The sequence below is a fragment of the Fusarium sambucinum genome, chromosome II (genome assembly GCF_050947815.1).
Source record: "Fusarium sambucinum isolate potato_lamoka chromosome II, whole genome shotgun sequence".
In the NCBI taxonomy this organism is placed as follows: domain Eukaryota; kingdom Fungi; phylum Ascomycota; class Sordariomycetes; order Hypocreales; family Nectriaceae; genus Fusarium; species Fusarium sambucinum.
The window spans coordinates 9159598-9184363 of NC_139293.1; the positions used below are offsets into that span (position 1 = coordinate 9159598).

The 24766-nt window shown below is 45.9% G+C and overlaps 9 protein-coding genes across 9 annotated transcripts; 2 read left to right on the plus strand and 7 right to left on the minus strand.

Moving 5' to 3' along the window:
• Window positions 1–2146: 2146 nt before the first annotated feature.
• FSST1_009959 (uncharacterized protein) lies at window positions 2147–3257 on the minus strand (the record flags this gene model as incomplete). The annotated part of the gene is made up of 2 exons (XM_083226979.1): window positions 2147–2298; window positions 2360–3257. 2 exons carry the CDS (start codon window positions 3255–3257, stop codon window positions 2147–2149), a joined length of 1050 nt encoding a protein of 349 aa, XP_083085920.1.
• A 69-nt stretch (window positions 3258–3326) lies between these two features.
• FSST1_009960 (uncharacterized protein) lies at window positions 3327–3926 on the minus strand (the record flags this gene model as incomplete). The annotated part of the gene is made up of 1 exon (XM_083226980.1): window positions 3327–3926. One exon carries the CDS (start codon window positions 3924–3926, stop codon window positions 3327–3329), a length of 600 nt encoding a protein of 199 aa, XP_083085921.1.
• A 1272-nt stretch (window positions 3927–5198) lies between these two features.
• Window positions 5199–6865, minus strand: FSST1_009961 (uncharacterized protein; the record flags this gene model as incomplete). The annotated part of the gene is made up of 5 exons (XM_083226983.1): window positions 5199–5274; window positions 5662–6179; window positions 6232–6428; window positions 6485–6678; window positions 6738–6865. The coding sequence occupies 5 exons, from the start codon at window positions 6863–6865 to the stop codon at window positions 5199–5201; spliced, it is 1113 nt and encodes a 370-aa protein (XP_083085922.1).
• A 712-nt stretch (window positions 6866–7577) lies between these two features.
• FSST1_009962 (dihydrodipicolinate synthase family protein) lies at window positions 7578–8468 on the plus strand (the record flags this gene model as incomplete). The annotated part of the gene is made up of 1 exon (XM_083226984.1): window positions 7578–8468. One exon carries the CDS (start codon window positions 7578–7580, stop codon window positions 8466–8468), a length of 891 nt encoding a protein of 296 aa, XP_083085923.1.
• A 741-nt stretch (window positions 8469–9209) lies between these two features.
• On the minus strand, window positions 9210–10555 carry FSST1_009963 (alpha-hydroxy acid oxidase; the record flags this gene model as incomplete). Its single annotated transcript, XM_083226985.1, has 5 exons — window positions 9210–9285; window positions 9340–9416; window positions 9470–9981; window positions 10037–10408; window positions 10462–10555. 5 exons carry the CDS (start codon window positions 10553–10555, stop codon window positions 9210–9212), a joined length of 1131 nt encoding a protein of 376 aa, XP_083085924.1.
• Window positions 10556–11823: 1268 nt separating this feature from the next.
• Window positions 11824–16478, minus strand: FSST1_009964 (transcription factor domain-containing protein; the record flags this gene model as incomplete). Its single annotated transcript, XM_083226986.1, has 9 exons — window positions 11824–12234; window positions 12297–12688; window positions 12789–12938; window positions 12992–13253; window positions 13307–13401; window positions 14199–15105; window positions 15158–16140; window positions 16189–16336; window positions 16395–16478. The coding sequence occupies 9 exons, from the start codon at window positions 16476–16478 to the stop codon at window positions 11824–11826; spliced, it is 3432 nt and encodes a 1143-aa protein (XP_083085925.1).
• Window positions 16479–17311: 833 nt separating this feature from the next.
• Window positions 17312–18318, minus strand: FSST1_009965 (class 2 aldolase adducin domain-containing protein; the record flags this gene model as incomplete). The annotated part of the gene is made up of 3 exons (XM_083226987.1): window positions 17312–18126; window positions 18177–18203; window positions 18252–18318. 3 exons carry the CDS (start codon window positions 18316–18318, stop codon window positions 17312–17314), a joined length of 909 nt encoding a protein of 302 aa, XP_083085926.1.
• A 1199-nt stretch (window positions 18319–19517) lies between these two features.
• FSST1_009966 (uncharacterized protein) lies at window positions 19518–22902 on the minus strand (the record flags this gene model as incomplete). The annotated part of the gene is made up of 2 exons (XM_083226988.1): window positions 19518–22756; window positions 22815–22902. 2 exons carry the CDS (start codon window positions 22900–22902, stop codon window positions 19518–19520), a joined length of 3327 nt encoding a protein of 1108 aa, XP_083085927.1.
• A 538-nt stretch (window positions 22903–23440) lies between these two features.
• FSST1_009967 (uncharacterized protein) lies at window positions 23441–24315 on the plus strand (the record flags this gene model as incomplete). The annotated part of the gene is made up of 2 exons (XM_083226989.1): window positions 23441–23880; window positions 23937–24315. The coding sequence occupies 2 exons, from the start codon at window positions 23441–23443 to the stop codon at window positions 24313–24315; spliced, it is 819 nt and encodes a 272-aa protein (XP_083085928.1).
• Window positions 24316–24766: the final 451 nt, after the last annotated feature.

Consider the following 24766-nt stretch of genomic DNA (forward strand, 5'->3'; position numbering starts at 1 on the left):
TAAATGCTTTTGCTACATATTTGCTATTCCTGCTAATGAAAATTTTATTATGCCGCGGCTTAACTCTATAACGCCTGGACTCGAATAAAATCCGATGCCTGCTAATTTTTATTTCTCCGGCTAGCCTATAAAATTATAGACTTCACCGCGGAAAAGACTTTCGCAATAAGCACGTGGTGGAGTTTGACTAATACAGGCGGTAAAAAAGATTCTTTCTCCTACTATTCCTAAAGCGAGCTGTACTCCGGTTAGGTTTATGACTCATGGGAAACGCTAGATTCCCTATTTAATCGCATAGCAATTAACATAGCAAAATCTCAGGTGTAGATAATTACGGATCCGCTCAAGCTAGCACAATCATTTACCAACTCTGTTAGGCGGCGGGTGTATGTCGTAATTAACATCTACACTTTACTACCCATTTGATCTACCAAGATGACAGTTCCATCGTCTGCTAATGTGCACTAACACATCACTGAGCGGGCGAAGCCGAAGCTGCCTCCATCACCTCTGCCACTTTCTTAGTTATCGCATCGATCAGCCAGGTGCGCACTTGTATGTTGATTCTACAATGGTAATTAAGCCAGTGGAATCTTTTTGCTGATGTCCTTTTCTACAATACATGGCAACTCATCTACAGTGAAGATTTGCGTCAATGCTGCTGCGCTTGACTAGGGATACCGATCGGAAACTTGCCCTTTTTAGGTCAAGCTTTATTTAGTGCCGGATTGTTATTTTCTTTCTAAACGGGCCATTAAGAAGATTGTTGTACTAGTAAACGGGGAAAAGTATATGCCGCTGATATTAAAATAGTCTGACCCCTTTTGCAGCACCGATTTAGTCGTTGGACCCGACATAACCATGCAGGGTTTCTCAGGAAAGAGAGCCCGTGAGGCGGGTAGTTACGCCGACCGGCATGCTAAGATATTCGGACCGATAACTTAAGTGAACTACCAACTCAACATCGCGGGTAATGCTGGGTGTCACAGGCTGCCAACTCTATGGTTTCGAATAGCCTCGGACTGTCTCTAGATCATTCACCTTGAATCATTAATTGCTCACAATATCCATGTCGAACTAGTTCAATGAAGTTGGCAAATTGTCTCGTAACACCTGACATTTCGCAACTTGGCCACATGCGATTGAAGCTAGTAGGAAAGCATCAGTTCGAGTGCATTCCCGGCGCGCTATCCTCGCTAGGTTTAGGCACAGACCTTGGAATATACTTTAGGTACCTCCCCCATCGCTCACTACCATATCCTCGCATACCCTTACATTATGAAGCACTTAAGAAAAGAGCCAAAAGAAGGTTAATTGGGAACCCTGGAAGAACTTAATCGGCTACCGTATTAAGATGTCATGTAGATAGAGGCCATAACATATAATGTACCAGAGGGTATACCAACGATTATGTAGACCTTGATATACATGGATGAGGATATCTTCCCTAACCCGTGGACCTTTAGGTCGGAAAGATGGCTGGGCTAAGAGTTTTCTATGCGCCGTAACTACCTCTTGTCAATTAACTAGATTTCAAGCCAGTACTTGTGCATAAACATGGCAAAGGCAGAGCAAAGTATGGACCTCGCAGCAAAAACCCTTTAGAATACATATCTATAAAACGGATGACATCGACGTAAAGTTCTTGTACAATTACTTTGCCGCCATACCCAAGCCATGCTCAAATAGCATTCAAGTCAAGGTTCATAACACACACTGAAGGAAAATTAGGTGGCCGTCTGCAAGACGATTGGTGCAAGTCCATATATTATGAGGATCATCTCGGAAAAAGCAATCGTAGCTGTTTGCTTGTTACCCGAAGTATCTGTCATAGTTAGTCTAAGTTATATTGTATCGAACTAGTTCTAGAGAAACCTCATATTCTGTTGCCCGTTCTGAAGAGAGACATATTAATTCACGATCGTGAGCAGAGATGAACTAAATGATAGGGTATTGAAGCCTTGATGAATTCAGTTTGCGTTATGGAGGCTTTACTATTTAGGCCACTAAATTCAGGAAACACACCCAGTTGTACCCCGCATGATCCAAGATATCCCATGTTCTATGTAGAAAGAGAGAGAAACCCCCCTTTGTTAGATAGAAGATGATTGATGTTTCGTATCTGGAAGCTTGAATGCCTTCTATCTCACAGGGCGCCATAAGTCTCAGCTATCATATCTATAGCCTCGGCTCGCCACGTATCAGATTGTAAGTGAGTTCCCCGCGAAGCGCTGAATACTATGTTTTGAGGCTTGTCCCTCGAATATTCTGGCCAATTGACGTCAAGGTCCGATTCTACTATAGACGTCAGTACATCTTGAACATGAAATCTTTGTCGTAAAAAAGGGCAAACACGTACTCTGATGAGAGTTGGGTGACCCGGTGGTTACGAAGCTGATCCACATTCGGCTCATGATCTCTGCAAGCTTATAATGCTTCTGACGTTCGGCTATGTTAGACGGGAAAGGGTCCTCATCGTAGCCGACGCCCTGTGTATTACCAAACACATAAGGCATTTCCTGAAAGTGAGCAGCCCCCAGTGTTTTTGGATCCGTGGTAGCAGTTACAGTATCAAAAAGAAAGCTGTAGCTTGGAACCCCATAATGTGCCCATGCTTGGTTCGACAGGCGACGGTTGGTCGCAAATATCATATCCCCCATCCAAAGAGTTGCCCTACCATATTGAGAGCCATATTGTTCATCTGGATTTGGAAGGACGGTGCCTAAACCTCCCTCGGAAGGGTTCTCAATCTCATCCTGATAAAGCTCTGGCCAACGTTGGATGGACTCGTTGGAAATGCCTCGCTTGCTCAAAGAAGTTCCAATGAAATGTCTGAGCTCTCCTTCAGTACTGATGGGCTCCTTGACCTCCAGCTGAAGAAAGGAAGTACATTCGTTCCTTGTCGTTCCAATCATAAGAGGAACTCGGACAAAGCGACCTTCTCGTAACTGGGCGCTTAAGTTGCCGACCATATCGCCATCAACGGTTATACGAGTTGGCAATTTCTGGCCAGCCTGTAACAAAATATTGGCTGGAACTTCCCGAAGGCAGGCAAGAGGTTGTGTACTGTTTAAACACCCTGCTTGTTCAAGAACCTCTTGGAAATCGGCTTCCCTCTCTTTAGAATTACGAGTCGTTGCGATAGTCAAAGGGGGACCGCCACTTTGAGCAATTGCACCACTAAAAAGCCTCTCATCCCTACCACCATATGCAAAAAGGTGAAAACCAACTGAGAGGCCTCCAACCGACTCTCCCATTATAGTAACACGAGAAGAGTCACCGCCGAAGGTAGCGATATTCTCCTGGATCCACTTGAGGGCTTGTCGTTAGTCTTGAAGGTTTAAATTCGCCAGACCAGATCTTTCGATTTCGTTGCCTGGGAGGATGCCGAAAGCACCGAGACGATAATTAAAGGTAACAAATAAGATCGGTGTTTTCATTTTCTTAGACGTTTCGACGAGAAAGGTTCCGTTGTTTCTGCCATCACGAGCACTACCCTCGTGAAACCCGCCACCATGGATCCACACAAGGACAGGCAACTTGTCGCCTGCCTGGGTACCAGAGGGTCGGATAAAATTGAGGTACAAGCAGTCTTCGTCCATAGGATCAGTTGTGTTCTGACTGAAACCAATCAGGTTGAGAGAATTCCACATGCATCGTGGTGAGTATTCAGTCGCCTTCTTGTTACCAGTCCATCCTTCTGCAGCGGATGGCTTCTGGAGGCGAAGTGGTCCGACAGGCGGTGCAGCATATGGGATGCCCAGAAAGAAGTCCTGTTGGAACTGAGCATTGAAGGCTCCAATCAATGTGCCGTTTCGGATGGTGACGGTTGGCACACTTGCCTTGGCAACAGTTGCGTAGGCTGGTTTTACAGAGGTAAATCCCAGGAGTAGAACCCAAGATAGCAGAATGAGTGGGGGACTCATGTTTGCATCGATTAAGGTAGTCAGCTTCTGGCAAGATTGTGGAGAATGTAAAAGAAGTTAGATATAGGATAAGAGTATTTGTAGTGTGTCTGCAAGATGCTTAAATGAAAGATTGCTGGTTTTGATTTTCATCCCCTTCTGACGGATATTCTCTTTTTATATTACCTCAAGGCCAATGACGCAACGTCATCTCCAGGAACTCTTAAGCCTTGAGGCTGTTACTGCGCCCCTATCTTCTCGCCCCCAAAGGCTACTTCTATTATGACCACACGTCCGAATGTTTATGCTGTCAGGGGTATACCTAGGCCATACGGAAGATACCAATCCTTCAGACTATTATTAGTACCCAATGACGACTTTCCTTCCGCTGTTAGTAAGCGGCATTTCAAAAGACTAAGCGCCATATTCCTAGTTGCTAGAATGTCTATGCACGTCAAGTCCAAGAAATCAGCTCAAATGAATCGTCTTGGTGAGAAGAGACGACATCTACTCATCGTAGAACATTAATAACAGCTACTCACTTCTCCATATTGGCACACATAGATATTATTAGATAAACTATATACAATTGACAATAGATGGTCGACACGTTGTTTGCTTTCCCTCCCTCCAAACCAGTTCACCAAGTGAAGGAGAGGGTTCTTGCATACGCAGATCATCCCCTTTCACCGTCAGTCATTTCTTAGCGTAGAACGGAATCATGATCGTCCACTAGTTGGAGGCACGGACATGCTATTGCTGCTTCTGATTTTAGGAAACAGGGCTATTCCGGAGGATATGAATTTCGGAACCGGAATGACAGATCTGACAAACTTTCCATTGGCCTCATTTGTCCTACCATATCCGAATTTCCGTTATACCTTGCAACCCCTAACAACTTAGTTTAGTGGGGAAATGCTACGAATATACTAAGAACTTACCTTTTCAATCAACTGCCGAGATCAGACATTACGTGTTATAATCCAAGGTTAGTGGAAGGTAACAATCTCCCACCGCATTACTTAAAACATTTAACGTAATATCTAGATATACAGTATACCTCAATATATTCACCTCGTTGTATTGGCTCGTATTTAACACCCTTTTAGCCCTCTCTTTTTATAAAGGAGTTTGTTGGATAAATAAGGATGGAGTCTTGCTACATGATCTACAAAGAGAGTGGAAATAGAGAGCCCTGCCTGGAGATGGTGTATCATAATAAACAAGCAGTCGTACGAAAGGGAAATTTCAATTCAATTTATCACTAACTACAATTCCTGCCTAACCCTGCGCTTACAGCCTATTACCCATATTGATATGGACAGCTTTAATCTGGGAGTATGCCTCAAGTCCAGCTTCGCCCAGTTCCCTACCAATACCGCTTTATTTAACGCTACCAAAAGGCACCCTAGGATTGCAATCCTGGCTGCTGTTTACCCAAACTATGCCATCCTCGATATTGCCTGATACTCGGTGCGCCCTCTCTAGGTCAGTTGTAAAAACAGCTGATCCAAGACTATAAGTAGTGTCATTAGCTAAGTCAACTGCCTCCTCTTCAGTTTTGAACTTAGTAATAACTACCACAGGTCCAAAGATCTCCTTACGGTTAATCCGAGCCGAAGGCTTTATATCCGCAAAGACTGTTGGTTCTATGAAGAAGCCCTTACCCTTGCCAACCTTTTACGGATGGCCTCCTAATGCAAGGTTCGCTCCCTCGGTGATTCCGATATCAATATATTCAAGGACCCGGTCATACTGGGCCTTCGAAACTTGGGGACCTTGGTATACCCCCTTATCCCACTGATTACCGACGACGCTGGTAGTTTTGACTCTTTGAATGAACTTCTGGACAAAATCGTCATAGATGCTTTCTTGTACCAGAATTCTAGATGTTGCAGTGCAGATTTGGCCCTGGTTAGACATAATCCCGAAATGAGACCAGTTCACGGCTTGTTCGATGTCCGCATCATCGAAAACCAATAACGGGGACTTTCCTCCAGTCTCAAGCGTGACGTTCTTGAGCATTTCCGAGGCAGTACGCATGATCTTTGCGCCAGTAGCAGTTGAGCCAGTGAAAGCAACCTTATCGACTAGAGGATGGGATACTAGGGATGAACCGGTTTCGCCACTAGGGCCGTTCAGAATATTGACGACGCCAGCCGGAAACCCAGCCTCCTTAATAAGTTGGCCTAGAAGGAGGATACTAAGCGGTGTCTGTTCAGCTGCCTTGATAACAACTGTGTTACCACAGGCTAGAGCAGGACCAAGCTTCCACTAGTGGGTCATTAGCTAGGTTGTGAGCCAAGAAGCAGTGTGATATACTTACTGTAGCCATACACAGAGGGTAGTTCCAAGGGATAACTTGTGCAACGACTCCAATAGGTTGTCGAAGTGTATAAGCAAACTTCTGGCTAGTCGTGCTGATAGTTTGACCAAAAATCTTATCTGCCCAGCCGGCGAAATAGCGAATCACGCCGACAGCTTCAACGAGGTCACCATCAATCGCCTCAGCGTAGGTTTTTCCTAAAAACGTGTAAGAATGAGAACCATTGACCGAAACCATAACGATCAAAGCTTACCATTGTCCCAAGCGTCGATTGTAGCAAACACCTCTCTCTTGGCCTCGATCAGGTCGGCGAGCTTGGCCATAAGGCGCCCACGCTCCGAACACTCGACATTCCTCCAGTCTTTGAAAGCAGCCTTTGCAGCTTTGACAGCCGTATCCACGTCTTTTCCGTCAGCGGCTTCGACTGTGGCAATTTCGTTCTCAGTACTAAATGCTGGGAGTTAACCATTAAGTTCTATAATAGAAAATGCTTAGGGTGCACTGACGCAGGATCGATGCTTGTAAGTTTCTTTCCACTCGAAGAGGGCACGAACTCGTTGTTGATAAATAAACCGATAGGTTGAGTATACTTCGCTCCGTTAGGGGCCTGCAAATCAACTTTGAGAGCCGCCATTGTGTATATAATTCCAAGTCTAAAAGAAGAAGGGTGATTGAGCAGTGTAAAGGGTTGACTGAATATGTGATAACTGTATGCGAAAGAACAAAAAACACAACATGTCTTTACGTTCTTTTTAATATTAATTCTAACTCTACATCGCATTGTAATGGGATTGATTGGGATGGTTACTAACTCATCGTTATTGGGCAGGTTTCACCGGAAACAAGTATCAGTTATATAGACCCTGCCACAGATTAGCAGAGGGCGCGGAAGCGAATCCGCTTAAGCCTTCCTAAAGCATGAATTTCCATGGCTTATCTAACTTGACTATGTCATGAACCCCGCAATAGCCACCCTAGACAGAAGACATATCTTATGGTATTGATGTAACCAACCTAAGCCATTTCGAATAAGTAACATTCTAAATAGGTAAAGAATGTGATAGAGCGATAATTCATACTCTCCGAGAAGATATCATTCTTTGTCATGGTTGCAGTTTGTCAGTGACGGTGAAAACCTGCCTCTTACAGCGTTTTTTCGAAGCTAGTAAGCCACGAACACAGTCAGTTTCTTCAACGCATCATGTGCACCGCATCTAAAAAATGAACTTCATATATAAATGAACTTGGAAGTACGTTAGTTCATTTTTTTGAGAGCAGAACACAATCTTCTAAAACACATTCAGTACCTTTTCATCTTTCAAACCAAACTTTTTACAAATATCAAAATGGCACCTCAAGCGCTCACGGGCATTCTGGTTGCTCTCGTTACACCTTTCAAGGCTGACGGTTCAATCGACTACGCCAATCTCAACAAACACGTCAACCGCATGATTGACTGTGGGGTCCATGGCATTGTTCCCGGCGGCAGCAGTGGAGAGTTTACGACTTTGTCATTCGACGAGCGTAAGTCTCTCATTGAAGCTGTTATTAAAGCCGCCGACGGACGAGTTCCTGTTGTGGCTGGTGTTGGTGCACTTTCGACACATGATGGTATCGAGCTAGCTACACACCACGCCAGGGCCGGGGCTGCAGCACTTATGGTTCTTCCTCCATTCTACGAGGCTCCCAACTTGGCTGAGTTGAAGGAGTACTTTAAGGCTATCCACGAGGCTAGCAAATTGCCTCTCCTCTACTACAATATCCCAAGCATCACCGGTACAAACCTCGAGCCCCAACAATTGGCTTCCCTCTCCGAGGTCGGTGTTAAATACCTCAAAGATACCTCTGGCAACGCCCCTGCCCTTACAGAGCTCCTTTTGGGACAAGACAAGATTACTGCCTTTAACGGTTGGGATACCCTTACCTTTTATGGTCTCGCTGCTGGAGCAAAGGGTTCGGTATGGGGTGCCACCAACGTTATCCCTGAGCTATCGGTTGAACTCTGGAATGCGATTGGTGTTGAGAATGACCTTGTCAAAGGTCGTAAGATCTGGGACAAGATCTGGCCAATTTGCAAATTCTTTGAGGGTCACGGATACGCTGCAGCTCTGAAGTTAGGCATGGACATCCGAGGATGGAATGCAGGTGACGTCCGCAAGCCATTCGTCGCGGTGGCTAGCGAGCACCGAGCTGAGCTTGCCACGCTCCTGAAGAACGCTGGTGTCAAGACTGTTTAGGTGATAGATACAGATGTTATTTAGATGAATAGCCCATCATGGACTATCAAGTCAATTAATAGTTTTATCCAATATCGATTCTCAATTCAGAGTAAAATGTTCGTATCATTAAGCCCCTGCTTGTTTCGAAAGTAGAGTGATGGTATAGTAGAGTGATGGTATCCTCGAATACAATGTTAAACATAGCTATTTTGACTGTTACATCCACTTGCAGCAACGAGACTCAAACAAGTGACACAGTGGTTATTAATGCAACAATTCTATATATAACGAAATATTGAAAAAAATATCAAAGGGTAAAAATAATAATGGTAGAGCTACAAGAACTGTCTATCTAGCTTGATAGCGCATCTATCGATGAGCCCAATCACAGTCCCCCAAAGCTTCCGACCACGTTAACCTTTCACTTAAATTCGTTGAGTTATCTATGTTTACATAGGCAATACAAGAATTGACAATGTCTCGCCGGCGCGACAGGAAGCGTCAATTGAGGCTAGGTATTGCTATGGCTAGGCCCCTATGGTAAAAAGTTCATTTGTAAGATAGTTCCATGCAAGATAAGTATCTTGCCTTGTCTAGTACTAGCTCTGTCATCAACAACTCGTAGCTTGATCCCTTATGAATTCTGAATATCGCGTTGCTATCTTGCCATCGTTCACTCCCCTGTCTTTACCTGACGCAATGTTCCGTCTCAGGTTTGCCATCGGCTATAATCCGACAGTTGATTTAAAATTCTGAAACCTACAGTTTGGCCATGGTCCCATCAGAGGTAAGGAACGAGATGTGTGCTCGGGTAATATCCTTTATCGAGCTGCATCTGCAGTTCCGTTATTAGTATGCAATGATGAAGCAGTGTTGTTCAGATACATACCCTGCTAGTGCCATGGTAAGCTTGAACTCAAACACAAGGATCTTGATGCCAAGCTCCACTCCTTCTTGACCGTTATACTGCGATTCTGGGGGTTAAAACATTGTCTACTTGAATAGCAAGCTTGACTTACGGCAAGACCCCAAATGGGCATTCTACCAACAAAAACGTGTGAAGCTCCAAGAGCAAGAGCTTTGAAGATGTATGTACCGCGGCGAATACCTCCATCGACAGCGACAGGGATCTTACCGCCCGCAGCAACAGCGCACTCACGCAAGGCGTCGAGAGTGGCTGGAACGCCGTCCAATTGTCTTCCTCCATGGTTCGACACGAGTACACCATCTAAGCCGTGTTTTATAGCTAATGCTACATCATCGGCCGTGTATATACCTTTGATCCAAATTTCCAGTTTCGTATGTTGTCGTAACCAGGGAATTGCAGAGTCCCAATCTATGGAAGGGTCGTAATCATTTTTCTTGGGCATGTCGGGATCTTGGCTGTTACCACTAAGCTCATCTTTGCCAGTAGATAACAGGTTTGGCCATCCGAGCCCATCGGGAAGACAAAAGTTGTTACGATATTCGTTCAAGCGTCGGCCTAAGAGTGGTGCATCGACTGTGAGGAAAACGGCTTTATACCCAGAAGCTATCAGGCGTCAGTTCCTCATCTTTGAAGAAGATATCAAGAGCCAGTCACATACCTTCTGCACGCCGAAGCATCTGAATAGTGGTCTGTCGCTCTCGAACCATACTCAACTGCATAAAATATGGATTTCCCGACCCCTGCGCGGCGACGTTCTCCAAGGACTCGGTCGCATATGAGGAAAGGCCCATGGAGAGGCCGAATTTGGCTGCCGCTCGTGAAGTGGCTAATTCACCGTCTTCATGCGCTAGGCGATGCATTGCAGTGGGACTGAACCCCAAAGGCAACCCTGTCTTGCAGCCAAATATTTCCCCAGTCATGTCGATGTGATCGACGTTGACTAGAACGCGGGGACGTATTTTGTAGCGATCGTAAGCTGCTTCGTTATCTCGCAAGGTGATGAGGTCCATGGCACCTTCATTAAAGTAGTCTACATATAAATGTGAGATTCAATGTCCCAAACTCTGTGATCATGCGTTATACCTCGATACATCTTCGGAAGTTTGGCGGAACCATGTTGTTTCAAGTCTTCGATGGTGTGGACCGATGGGTCCCAGGAAATGCCGCGGTTAGCCATGACGGCTAGATAGGAAAGAATAAAACTCTATTTATTAAAAAGACGCTGATATAGATGGGACTATGTCGTTCTGTCATGAATAAAAATGGGCGAGTCTGATAGAACGATTAGTATCCGTCCTGTAGTGCAATGCCACTGCGGCCTGCTTATAATCCTTCAAGACATCTCATATCTAACAATCTATATCTTATATCTCATTAGGCCAAGTTGAACCAATAAGCGTCGGCGGTCATGGCCTTCCCATTTTGGAAGAGAGAGGGTAAAGGGATGACACCCTTCGAAGGATAGTAAAGAACAGATACTGAAACACCATAGATAAGAAACTGCTTGATTTGGTACTTTGTAGCCGAAGACGTCCTCTTTGGCAAAAAGTTAGAAGTAATGCCACCTTACCCCGCTTCATATGTATGGTATAGATTGACAGGTCACCGGATATCTATATCCCTCGTGATATAACGTGGAGAAAAGGCTGGGCGGGGAAGGCTTCCGAGGCGTCCACCTTGAAATCTATTAATTTAGCGAGCATATCTCGATTGGGTAGAACTAATTAGATTCATTGCCATCTGGCTAGGGGAAACATGCCAAATATAGAATTATCTTTTGTATAGACAACAACGTCAATCACATATGCCACGTAAGTCTGCCAAGTGGCAATACATAGCTTTGAGCCTTACTTTGAGCGCCGACACAGGATTGTGTATCTCTTTTCATATCTATAGTCTACGGCCTTTGCATCACGTTTGTTGTAACGGTTTGTTTATTTCTTAGGTTTAACCTTCTAATCACTTTCCCCGCCACTCTCAATTAATGGGATCTTAAACACGTTGACTTATACCTCTGTTATTTTGTTAAAACAAGAATAAACGCCGGGTTTTCCGGGGTCTAGTCTTGCAATGTAGCCTTGATACCCCCCTTCTACATTAGTAGTCCCTAGAATAGGTTTACATGGGGTAAATGCCTGTATTATTCGCTACTGTCACAGCTTGTGATAACCTGTCTTGTTCGGATTGGACAATTCTAAATAAGCCGAGGCGGGTCGCTAAACGGGCTTTCCTGCACTAATAGCGTGTTCCAATTGTAAATATTGAGTAGATTGTTAAGTTTGCACTTCTTAAAACAACAGCTAAACTATCCATCTTTGTAACTATGTTCTCAAATACACAAGTACTGTGTAGGTATCGGTTATGATGTCTTTGTTGTGTGAAGTTAAAAGAAATTTCAAAAAACGCACACACGATCGTCCTAAAGACACAAGTTGTACAAGCCGATTAACTCGAGTTCGAGTTATCGGCACAAGACCATGCGCTCGTCTTCTCAGTGGAGTTAACGATACCTACAATAGTGCTGTATGTACCAGCGACCATAAGAAAGGTTCCTGAAATAACCACAAAAACGCTCCAGGCGACTCCCGTGTACCATCTGGGCGTATAGCGGCGATCGCTATTACAGTTGTCATAAAGCCACATGCAGCCCATCGGCTGGAACGACATGAGGGTTCCCAGAAGGGCTCCAATGAGCGACACTAGTTGGCCAAAGACAGGAATAGCACTAGCGATGATGTAGGCCACTAGTGTGACGGAGAAGGTTGACCCAAGCCACGTAGCCCAATGGATGAGACTATTAGTGCTTAGATGCTTGGACCCACGAAGGATTCGGACAAAGACGAATTTTGATGGAAGCTAAGGCAATTTAAGTTAGCTACTGTCGCTTGGCTCAGTGTGGTCGGTGTGTGATGTCCTACATGAAGGAGAAGGATGGCTGAGATGAGGAGACCTGGCAGGCCTATACCGTAAGAGACTTTCTTGATGGTAGGGCCCGCAGATCCCAGGGCCGGCGACGAAACGAATGAGCCACAATAGTAATACACAACAACCCCAACCACAATACAAGCGATAGATATAACACTCTGACACATAATAAGCGCCTTCGTGTACTGCTTGGGGTCTCGCATTTCAGCGGCAATGGCAAAGAAAGCGGGAGTACCAGCGTAAGAAAAGATGATGGTTGAGATAGCTGATAAGGCCTCGACGAAGCTTGGATGACCGAATAGTTCATAGTCAGACTTCCACTGTACATCGTTGAGTACGCTAGGCGGGCCGTCTTGAATGCTAACCCCAATAGTGACGACGAGTACTGTATGAGCTTTTGAGTGAAGTCCTTTTCTGGATATATGCTGTTTCCTTTCACATACCTGCGACAATAATATAAGAAACACCAATTCAAGCAAGTGGACCTATGCGGTCTAAGGTTTGAATGCTCGAAAATGTGAACCCGACAACCGCGGCTATAGCGACAAAAGCGGCAGTACACACTGCATGATTGGATAAAGCGTTCAAGGAGATCGATATGCTCAGTAGAGCAGACCCAGAGACGAAAGTGAAGACTATATAGTCATGTTAGACAATGGACACCAGTTATCAGAGCCGAAGCACCTACAGAGACAGAAGCATATACCCAAGACCTCGCGGCCAAGTCGGCCAAAGAGGAGACCGCTAACATCATCGATACCATAGATCTCAGGATGCCGGATCTTGAATATACCGACTATATAGTTAGACCAGGTGGTGATACCCCCTATGATGCACAGCAGTAAAACACCTGGAACAATTCCGAGGACGTGGAAAACGGTCGGCAGGCCGAGAACGCCGAGGCCAATCTGAGTTTTCATCATGAGAGCTGCAGTGCCTAGCCATCCGACCTAAAGAGCGATGTGAGTACTGAGAAAGACTAGACAGCATACATAGCACTTACATTGCGATAGTTGGGACCGTCTTCAGTGATCTCTCCAAAGACGGCGTCATGTGTTATTACGTGACCCTCGACAGTATTGACGTCGGGAACCTGTCCTGAGTCGGCGCCATTAGCAGTTTCACCATCTTAAAGGGCTTCACATTTGTCGACATGTTGTGTGTGATAGATTGCTGATCGGTCAAAGTGGATTGTTAAACGGCTTAAGTGGAACCTCGATCCATTTTCGTCCTTGGCCTGACCTTTTATACCCTACTGGGCCTTTTGGTCAACGTTGATAAGACCAGTTACTACAGCTGAGTGTCGTGTGCTTATCAAGACTAAGCTTTCTAAGGTTTCAAGGAATATCATATGCGGGGGTTAACTTTCCATTTGCGGTCAATTACGAATACAACTAGGATATCAACCTTATCTCCGGCTGTTATCTTGGGCCTAGTTGATAGCGTCGGTGCGAAGTGGCAAGTGATCCCTGAAAGCTTCCCCCCAGATTTCCCCAGACTCCACCAGACAGTTCATGCCAGTCTGGAATTCTATTACCTAAAAGTCATCATCAAGGTTAATACGTGCAGGCCTGACGTCACTCAATACGGTCAGCTGCTATCGTAGGTCGCTTTAATATACATGATTAGCTTGATGAAGCCACTTCCAAATTATACAAACAACGTTGATTCGTAATTTGAAGTAATGTAACACATTGAATTTGAGACAACCAGACTACGTTACCAAAAGACAGACACTAAATTAAATCACGGAAAAACAAGTATAGACTCCGAAACTACTTGGCCATTTTTCAAAGTCTCTGCGGACTCTTCATGAACCTTCCTTAATGATGAAGGAAATAAAATATTAACCGCTCGCAGACCATCCCGGTAATTACATGTAACCCTTTATGTACGCTGTCGCCCAGCCCATATCGACATAACAACGTCAGCCGATGACTTGGGACCGTAATGAAAGCCCTGGCTGTCCGTGATTGAGACACATTTCAGCGCTCTCTGCTGTAGTTCCGGCTTGATGGCTTCAGACGCAGACACAAACGCGGCCCAAGCTAGACTGGGTGTGAAGTCATCATCATCCGCCAATGTTTCGATACAGGGTTCTAGAAACTCTATAGTCTCACGCACGTTATCCTGGAGAACCATGGCACTAACATCGTGAACTCGACGATAGAAGTAGATGACGAGTGCTCGGTGAACCGCCAAGATCATCAGTTGGGTGTGAGGGTGATGAATAAGCTCGAGGTCAGAGTTTGAAGTTTGGTCGGCGGAAGGGGGGCTATTAGCTAGTTCAAAGTCAAGCTGCCAAGACCAGATCCGTTTCTCTAATGTCTGAGTGTGTCTCTTCAAGTCGCGCAGCACCTTTGAGTTAGTCAGACCGCCCGTCTCCAAGTGTTTCTTTTCGTTGGCGAGAGATATTGTTTGTGCAAGCAGCGTCATTAAAGACTCCGGAATTCCGTGTATAGTTGAATGTAATGTCTTTTCCCAAAGGCCTTGTACCTCGAGATGGATGTCCCCGTAACCGAGCTCTGCAGTCTTAGTAACCGTAGGGTCAAGTCCAACATTGAGAGAATCCTCGCTGATACGGAATGTGCGTGGAGGTGAAATATGTCGGGGTTCGTTTCCTTTATCTCCTGCTTCATCTGATATGCAGCAAGATGTGCTTTCTACTATAACACGTAGATATGTGTATACGTGATGTAGGATCCTCACATTTTGGGGCCCTCCAGTAAAGGATCTATGGAGGCGGATCAGTTTCTCAGCATCGAGGAGAAGACTCTGGGGGGTGCGGCCATCGTGATACAACTACAATTGTTAACTTATTTCATAATAATCCTGTTTCTATTATGGAGCTTACAGAAGTTATTGACATGGCCAGAAATGCCATCAACAATTCCTCATATTCCATTGTGTGGGCCAAATTCATATCTTGATCTAGTACTCTCTGTAAGTGGCATCGTGCTTTGTCCATATTCTTAGACCCGACGGTGCGCCAGTAGTGCGACTTTGTTGCATCTGGGTCTGTCCTATATAGTTTGAAGGCACTTCGAGCTAGCAAAGCACAAAGGACAGCCACTCGAGGGTGTGACGATGTTCCAAGTAGCGATAGCTCGGCAAAGGTTTGGAATGCACAAGGCAAGAACATGAGCTGCCATGGCGATTGTCGTTTAGCTTTTAGGGTAGCTGTGGTAGCGTCGACGTGCTGCTTATAATGCCGGAGCAAAGATGAGGCTTCCTCTGGTAGAGCTGAATCGAAAATAGATCCACACGGCTCGCGAAGTATCAAGTCTCGTCTCGTCTCTTGTCTTTCGTTCAAAGGTTCCTCCAAACTTACCGTGTCTTGGTTGACTATTTCTGGGAGTTGATTCATCTCAACGCCAGGCGTAGTCAGGAACTCTGGTGCAATACTTGCGAACAGGTCCAAGGATGGATACGAGACTAGCGACTGAATAGTGCCAGGCTCTTGGTGTGCATCTTGATCGAGAATGAAATCAAGTGGAACATCAAAATTATCAAAGTCCACGTCATCCAGTTGTTGCATCCAATCGTCATTCTCAACATCCTCAGCATCGCTATTTTGGGCAACTTGATCTTGACCTTCTAAATGGTCTGGAGATGCATACATATCTTCGCTCGATGGTGAAGCGTTGTAGCCGGCAGCGTCGGGTATCTGCCCACCTTCTAAGACTCGAAAGGCACCAAACGGTCCTTTGAATAGACAGAAGACCTTTTGCTGACGACACTTTCTAGAGCCAGCGTCAAGGTCTGCCAAAACATCCTCAGCTGTTTGGGAGCCTAAGCTTTGGGATAAATCGTCGCTCATAGACTGACGTTCGAAATCTTTCGTTGTTAGGTACAATGAGATCGAATGAAGCACGTCAAGCTTACCAGAAAACAGCGGGTAACGAAGCCTGTCTAGATCGGATGCTTGGTGATCGTTTGCTAACTCGGCACTATTGTCGCTGGCCCACTGCAAGCGGGCTCCATAGCCGTCACAGTTTAGGCCGGACTGTCCGCAGACACGACAGCTTGGGCGCTAAATCTATGTTAGCAGTGAAAGACATGGCCCATGGCGAGGGTACTGGGCAACAGACTGCCTCATCACATTTGGTATGTCTGCGTCGGCACGTTCGGCATCCTGTAAATGTCCGAGTACGGCCAGCTTTGGACCTGAGCATTTTCGACGGATTGGGCATCTGGCGGGTCAGTTCGCTATAACAATCTACATACGGATAAACATAAATTGGCAAGAACTCGATATATTCTGAAGATATTTCTATCGCGTGAGTCTGCGCATCTGTGGTTGTAAATTCCAAGGATGCGGAGTTGTTAAAACACCTGTTTTTAGCAAGACTTAACGGGTCCTGAATGTCTTATTTTGGAATGTTTCCCCTGGCCTTATCTCCACCACCGCTTCGAACTTGCTGCTGCTAAGCCGTGTTTGCTTAGCCTAGGCCAGAATGTCACCCTCCAGTCCCGGCTCAAAGGTCATAAAATGGAATATTGGTGGATCGATGATTGCAGGAGGAAGAAACAGCTACTGTGCGTACAGCTCGGAAGCTTCTTCTATATAACCCTCATTATAGAGTTTGGTTATTGCCCTGACAGTCACGTATATTCTTAGTGGGAAATTCAGTTATTGAGAGAACCTTATTTTGAAATAATAAGTTTTTAATCTATATGGATATTTTGTTGAATATTAGAGTTATTGAGAGGCTTGGACTTGCATTTGCTTGCATTTGCTAGTAAAGTACAGAAATTAACAAATAAAATGGAATATCCTATCGGCACTAATATAGGTATGTTTCCCGTAATGCGGGGAAATTAACAGACTAGTAGCAGAAGATCATTCGGAATCCTTGGTATACGAAACTCGCTAGGAGAAACTATCTGTACTTTGATTGAAAAGAACTACTTGGGGCTTGGCAGTCAGTCTGGGTTCGGGAGCTAATAGCATAATAAGATAAGAAAGATAACGAGAGACAAGATTGTAAAAGTGCCTGGCCTGACGCTAAATATCCATTTTGAGATCCCCGAAACCTTTTGCCATCTCCTCTTCGCCGCCTACCGCCTCAATCTCGTATTCAATATCCGCCTGTCCCTCTCTATACAGGACATTAGCTTCGCTTGCCATCTTGAAGTTCTGTGCAGCCTCCTCATCACTAATAATCCTCTTCTTGAGTCCATTCGCAGATGCTGCCTCTGCATGCAATTGAATAGCGCATGACCGATCCAGTAATCCAAATAAGAATCCCGCCTCATCAACAGTGCTTCCAACTGTCAAAAGTCCGTGACTCATCAGGATTGCTGCTTTTTTATCGGTCCCTAATGCTGCCGCGATACGCTGCCCTTCCTCCCCAGCAAAGACAATACCACCGTAGTCATCGTAAACAGCATGAGCATTGTAGAAGTTGCACACGTCTTGGGTGAGCATCTCAAGCGGCTTAGCAAACACAGACCAAGCACGACCAGCAACGGTGTGTGCATGGCAAACTGCGTGTGCGTCGGGTCGGGCTTTGTGAATGGCCGAGTGAATCCAAAATCCTGCTGCATTCACCGTGATACCGCCTGTAGCAGGGTTCTTCTTACCAGCAACAACCCGACCAGTCTCTATATCAAGACAAACCATGTCGCCGGCACGGAGACTGCCGAAATGACGACTGAGAGGGTTCATCCACATAAGTCCCGGGTACTCAGGGTCGCGAACTGAGATATGACCTGACTGCCCTTCGGTGTAGTTGTGACGGGCCCAATGCCTAAAGGTTGCCGCCATATGGACAAGAATGTGCCGACGGTGATCTTGAAAGGTAGGGAACGTAGGAATACCTGTTATATTATTAATCTTCATGCTCACAAATGGTTCAATAGCTCCATACCAGGCAGTTCATCCCCATGGGAGATTGCTTGACACGGAGTTTGTTCCTGTTGTTGAGCTGAGGCTGTTTAGTCACTTGTGAGGCGGAGAACATTCTGAATAGGAACGGTCATAGTAGAAGCGCTGATTCCGTGATGAGCCATTGTGCAATGATAGTTCCTCGCAAAAGGATCACAATGCCTGCGCGAAGTACGTGTTGCCTTGTTGATAAAGTGTTCTGATAACAAAGGTATTCTCTGTAAGCCCACTACTATTTCCCCTCGTAGGGTCTTATATCATCGCGATATATAGTTGTGTTTTGCCACTCTCTTACACCCTCGGAACTATCGGGGACTTGCCAACTGACAAAATTACACAATCCCCACGCATGACGTCCTCGCTATTACTTGCCTTTTTTGGCCTTTATGTTTGTATACAAGAGGGCGCAGTTCACATGTAGTTAGAAGGTGTATTTATTAGGAGAATTACTTGCAGTTAAATAATACTTCATATTTACCAGTGGATTAATATAATATAGTCAGTTAGGGATGCATTAAAACTTTAGGGAAATTTTATTGGCGCTATTGAGTGCACAGAGACATAGGCCGCGCGAGCTTCCTGAGAAGACAAAATGACAGATATAGGGTATGAAACCTGTCTGATTCTTGCACTACAGTTATTGAGGGCGCTTGACAACTTAGGGATTCGTTTCCACAGCCAGGCAATTCAATCTATCACAAGCAGAATATCACAGGACAGAAGTAGGGATGCAAACTATAGTGGTAATAGGAAGAATATGGATGCGTAGACAGTGTTGCGAACGGCTGGCTGGAAAATTGTCTCGAGCCATAGGCTGAAATTGCTAGTAGCAGTGAGGTCAGTGAATAATAAACAGCAGAAATAGGTACGAGCCGCATACAGGCTTACAGACAGGAAGTCAGGGTAAGACTAAGGAAAATCCTTTGATAAGGAAAGGTTTAATTAAAGAATTTTAAATAGTAAATATAAAAATAGAATAAATTAATATAAAGAGAATTAAAAATCTTAATTATTTACATTAACCTTTAAAGAATATTTTAAAGTTATAAGTAAGCTTTCTTAAAAAGCTTAATTAAATATATATTTAATAATATAACCTAATTAATTAAATAATTAAATATACTTTAAAAACAATAAAGTCTTTTATTTTAATCTTATAATTACTATTTAACTTAAAATAGTATTTATAATATTAATAAATAGTATTATACTAAATACTATATCTTACCTAATTTATAATTACTTCTTAAATTATTTTTATTTTCCAGCTTATTGATATTAGCTAAGTAATCTTTTACCTAAAGACTTATTAAGGGAGCAGAGCCTATCTTAGAAAAAAGGCTATTCTGGCAGCAAGTGACTTTCGCGGCTTTAGCCTTAACCTCAGTCCTTGGATTATTCCGTTAAGCAGGGGCTCCCTGTTATATAGAAGGCTCCGAGCTCCGTTCTGAAAAAGGAGACGAGCGACTTCTGCCTGTACATAAGTCAATCTCTCGCAGGGCAGCTCATCCAGCACAGTACGAGCCGGCGTGTCACCTTCCGGCCCTTGTTTGGTGTTCACATTGGCCCCCCAATTAATCAAGAGTATGGCTATCTGAATCGCATCTATATTGTAGTAGTATGGCCGATTGTAGGCAGCCACATGGTTCCGCAACGGGGTCATGCCGTGGGTGTTGCTCGCGTTCGGGTTCGCTCCGCGTTGTAGAAGCTCGTGTATGAGGGCAACATTATTGCCCTTAGCTGCGTGAGTCAGGGGTGCATTGTGATCGGCGTCTTGGACGTCGAATTGAGCACCACGACTCAGAAGAAGCTCTGCGAGGTTCTCATGCCCAGTGCGTAACGCATACAGGAGTGGCGTCTCGAGGACAGTGTCTCTAGCGTTGACGTCGGCGCCTCGGTCGAGGAGTATCTTTGCAAATTCTTGGGTCTTAGCGTGATGGAGTGCTGTCTTTCCTCCCGAGTCCTGGGCATTTACATCAGCGCCGTGTTGAAGAAGAAGCCTCATGGCATCGCCATTCATCTTATCAATAGCCTGATGGAGTGCTGTCATTCCTCCCGAGTCCTGGGCATTCACATTAGCGCCGTGTTGAAGAAGTAGCCTCATGGCGTCGCCATTCCTATTGAGAATAGCCCGATGGAGGGCGGGCTGGCCAGAATTATCGCACATGTTCGTGTTGCCCCCCAGCTGGAGAAGCAACTGCAGAACGTCGGTGCGATCCTTCATTGTGATGGCCGTGCCGAGAGCTGCGTCGAAACGGGCCATCTCAGCGCCGTGCTGGTGGAGCAGGTCAATCATGTTTAAATTAATTGTTTTCGAACCGACTTGTTTGACTGCCTCCTGGACTGGGCAAGAACCTTTGTCGTCTCCCCTATTAGGGTCGGCGCCGTACTCGAGGAGAGCCTTGACACGCTCGTAAGCATCAGGTGGGTAGTTGTTAATGGCTGTCAGGACAAGCCCCTTTTCGCTAGCGTTGGCGTCGGCGCCATGGTCTAAAAGCCACTTGATCGCGGGCAGACCTATATGAGACGATACCGCCCTCGAAAGTGCAGGATACGCTGTCCTACTGTCCAGAACCGCCCCGTTGTCTAGCAGAATTTGGAGCGCCTTGTCATCTTCTCGGTTCACGGCGTTCTCGAACAGGTCTCTTTCTAGCACGATGTTGCGAGATGAAGTGAACCACCTCAGAAAGCTGGAACCAGACTTCCCAAGCGCTGCCTGCAGGTATGGCTGCGCCATGAGAGGGTCGATTTGAAGAGCCATTCCGATCGGAGATACGTACTTGTAGGTAAATTCGTCCTCTAGCACGTGCTTCCGGGTCCACGTAAGATCAGCTCCGTGGTCGACGAGTGCTCTCGCAACTAACTGATGCTGATTGGTGAAAGCGTAATGCAGTGCGGTGAAACCAAATGCACCCTCGTAGTCGACGTCCTTGGACGTTTCATCAAGTAACCTTGTTGCCCAGGAGAGAAGCCCGAGAGATGAGCACACTTGTAGAAGCGGCACGTTGGTGTTCTCTTTGCGCTTGAACCAGTGATGCACATAATACTCGATCCACCATTTCAACCGCACAAACTTGTCGTCTTCGCTCTGGAAGAAGCGGTTTCGCGGGTCGAAAAGCTCGTCGATGCGCTTTCCACAACTGTTTGCATGCTCGACCCAGTGATAAGTGGCATACGTCAGAAAGGTATACCTAACCTCGCGTCTGGATTCCAAAAAAAAGAGTGGCCTAGGTAGAGCAGAGCCCGAGAACCCGCTGTTTATCTGAGCGAGACAGCTCTGGGCCATCTCGAACTCAGTCTTCTCGACACTCATGCGGAGTTGTCGTGGCAACAGAGCGTCACTCGTAGCTTTACATTTCAAGAAGTCGCTTACTGAAGCGTGGACGACTTTGAGGACTTTCTCGTTGGGATTCCAGTAGATTTTCGGTGGTCTAATCCTTACCGGACCGGGAAGTGCGGGCGGGCATACTGTTTGATCATCCCATGTCAAGAGCGATCCAGACAGAGTCACGAGGTCGTGGACAGTCTGAACTTCCATCTTCAGGGCATCTGCCAGCTGGAGCGCTGTGAGGGGATGTCTCGCTTGTATCACCCAACTTGTAAGCCGGGCAACTTCTCCTCGCCACTGATCCTTAATGCGGAGTAGGATTCGGGAGTAGAGGGATTTGAGGTCCTTTGGGAGGCTTCTCAGCACCTCTTGCATCTCTGTTTTGGTTCGCGCGAGTAGGAGCTCGCGTATGGCAAAACCAACCCATAAGAAAGTTCCCTGAGCCTTTTCCTTCAGAGTGTTCTTGATGTCTTCTTCGAAACTCTCATCAAGCTCTGAAAAGAGTTGTTGCTCCTTGATCCGGGCGTCGATAACCTGAATGATGTCCTGTGTAGTTGACTCGCTAATGTTTTCGAGGTCTACTCGACGATAACCACTTAGACCGGCCATGGGCCGGCTGACTATCGCAAGCTTAACCGAGCTTCCAGGATGTATTCGTGACTGGGTTTTGTCACCAAAGATTTGGCGAAGATTTTGGAGCAACCAGCTAATAGCATCTTGAGCACATTCGTCAAGACCGTCAATTAGACAGACTATGGGTCCAAGTTCTGGATCGCTGATCATATGTGTAAAGATTTCCCACAGATCCCCACGTGAGCTCAGCGTATGCCGCATCCTCTCTTTAGTTCCCATCCGAGGTATCACGTGCCTGGCCAAATCTAGGGAATGCTTCAAGATCTGGTACAGTAGAGATCGCACGATGTCGATCTCTGAGGTATGTACATTGTCTCCACAGAAGACGTAGAGCACGAGCGGAGACGGCTTTTGAACAAGGGACTCCATTTCCTGGCTAAGGAAAATAGAAAGCATCGTCTTTCCTCGGCCAGGGCCTCCAGATATCCAGAGGAGTTGCGAGTCATCGGACTGTAGCCATGAGTTATAGTCGTCATTACTCCGGATCCATTCGCATGTTCCTGGCGTCAGGCTTCCTTTGTAGCGAAGGAGCTCGGCGCGAGCTGTGCTAGGCTCAAAAACGAACAAGGCATTTTTACAATCCTCCGCAGTCGGAGTAGGCTCTGTTTGTTTCCATGATTAGCAAGGGCGACTGAGGGACGTAAATGCGTAGCAGCATACCATAGCCTTCAAAAATACCTGCGTACACCCTGGAACCCGGTGAGGCGTAGACATCGCCGACATGCACCCGCTTGGTCTCGCTTTCCATTGTTTTCATACTGCAGCTTGACTGAATCGGGGCCTCAGCAGAAGAGAAGGGACATCGAGGAAAGAAATAACAAAGGCTCACAGCCTGATTTCACACATCGGCTACTGTGACTGAGGCGTAGTTTCCAATGTGTCCAATAACCAAGCCAACTAACTTGATTGGTTGAGTTTGGGAGGCACATCATCAGCATCAGCGTTTATTACCCAAGAGAACGGATCTCATGGGTCAGATGGGCACATATAAAGCCCCACCTCAACCAACCAAGTTATGTGTTAGACACACTGATAGTTTTTAGCCGCCCAACACATTTCAGCTCGTGTCTCAGCTAATCTTGGTAGGCATACTGGATGGCTATACTGGATGGCTATACTGGCTGGCTGAGGCATTTTCTCCCCAATTTCAATGCAGCTCAGCCCGTTCACGAGCTATTGAGGCCCCGTGCTGCGGCCTGACAAAAGGCACAGCCTACTCTTCCTATTTATAATGCCGCAAAGTGCTTTCCTAATGAATTCTTTCGTTGCCTTTTCTCTCGCCCACCATGGCTGAAATTGTTGGAACTGTGTCCGCCGCCATTGGCATTGCCGCGACAGCACTGCACGTGATCAAAGTCCTCGTCAGCGACCTAGACAGCATCAAAGAGGCCTCACAGGTCATCACCGACGTCAAAACAGAGCTTCGCAACGTTCAGTCCGTAATTGAGAGTCTCCAAACTGCACGAGGGGCGGGCGACCAACAGCAGGTGTTTCGCGATATCACAAAGAACGGTAACGTCGAAGAAGCGCTCAAGGCTTGCGAACAGTCCTGCAGTCGCTTCCATACGGAGCTTAAGGAGCTTCTGAAGCACTCAAGTGATGGAAAGCTTTCGAAAAGAGACAGGTTCAACATTGGGTTTTTAGCTAGAGACAGAGTTGTTGCATTCACGACCGAACTCAGTGTGTGCAAGTCAACGCTTGGGCTGGCGCTCAGTGGTGCGAACTTGTAAGTGCCAACAATCTCGAATCCTATTTTCACACAATGACTAACTCAAGACACAGAATTGTTGCGATGGAGCAGTATAAGCAACTTGAAGTGGTTGTGAAGCAGGGCTCAGGCGAACTGCAGCGGCATAATGCAGATGCAGTAGAATCAGAGTATGATGCCGCCGACCTTGCCACGGACGTAGCAAGAGGAGCTGAGCTATCCAAGGGTTACCAAGAGCTCTTGGACTTCCTTCAATCTAAGGTAGAAGAGAACCGTACCAGGCTTCAGATAGGTAAGGTAAATATGGTCAACACCAAGGGTGCCGCCGGAATCACGAATGCAGATGGAACCGAAGGAGACTTGGATGTCAAGATTGGCGACATTACGACTGATGGCTCAAAGGTTGTCGTGGGTTATGCGAAGGGAGTGAACTTTGATACAATGTTCTCTTAGATATCGTAAAGTCTTACCATTAGTTTAACACAACATCACTTTCCGGTCACCTATTTTGCATTAGAACTGATCTTCAATCGAAGTGTTTTGGAGTTGGTGTCAACTAAGTGACATTTATTGATAGTAAACTGAGCGGGAGCCCGAAGTCTTTCTGAACAGCAAGCCCCATTGCTCAACAAAAATCCAGCATTGGCACTTCACGTCCTGCAGATGGTGAAATCAAATGGTTCATTGGCATACTGGTATCCGTAGCTGTATAGATGAGTGAATGAGCGAGATGGTTCACGCTTAACAACTGGATGTTGTTAATCTTAGATTAAGATGTTACCCTGTACCATGTGTCCGGCAGTCACGGGACTGAGCACGTGCCATCTTTTTTCGCCTAACACAGCTAGTCAAAACAACTTTATCTATTTTTAGTTACAGGGGTGTATTTGGACCGGTGAATCCC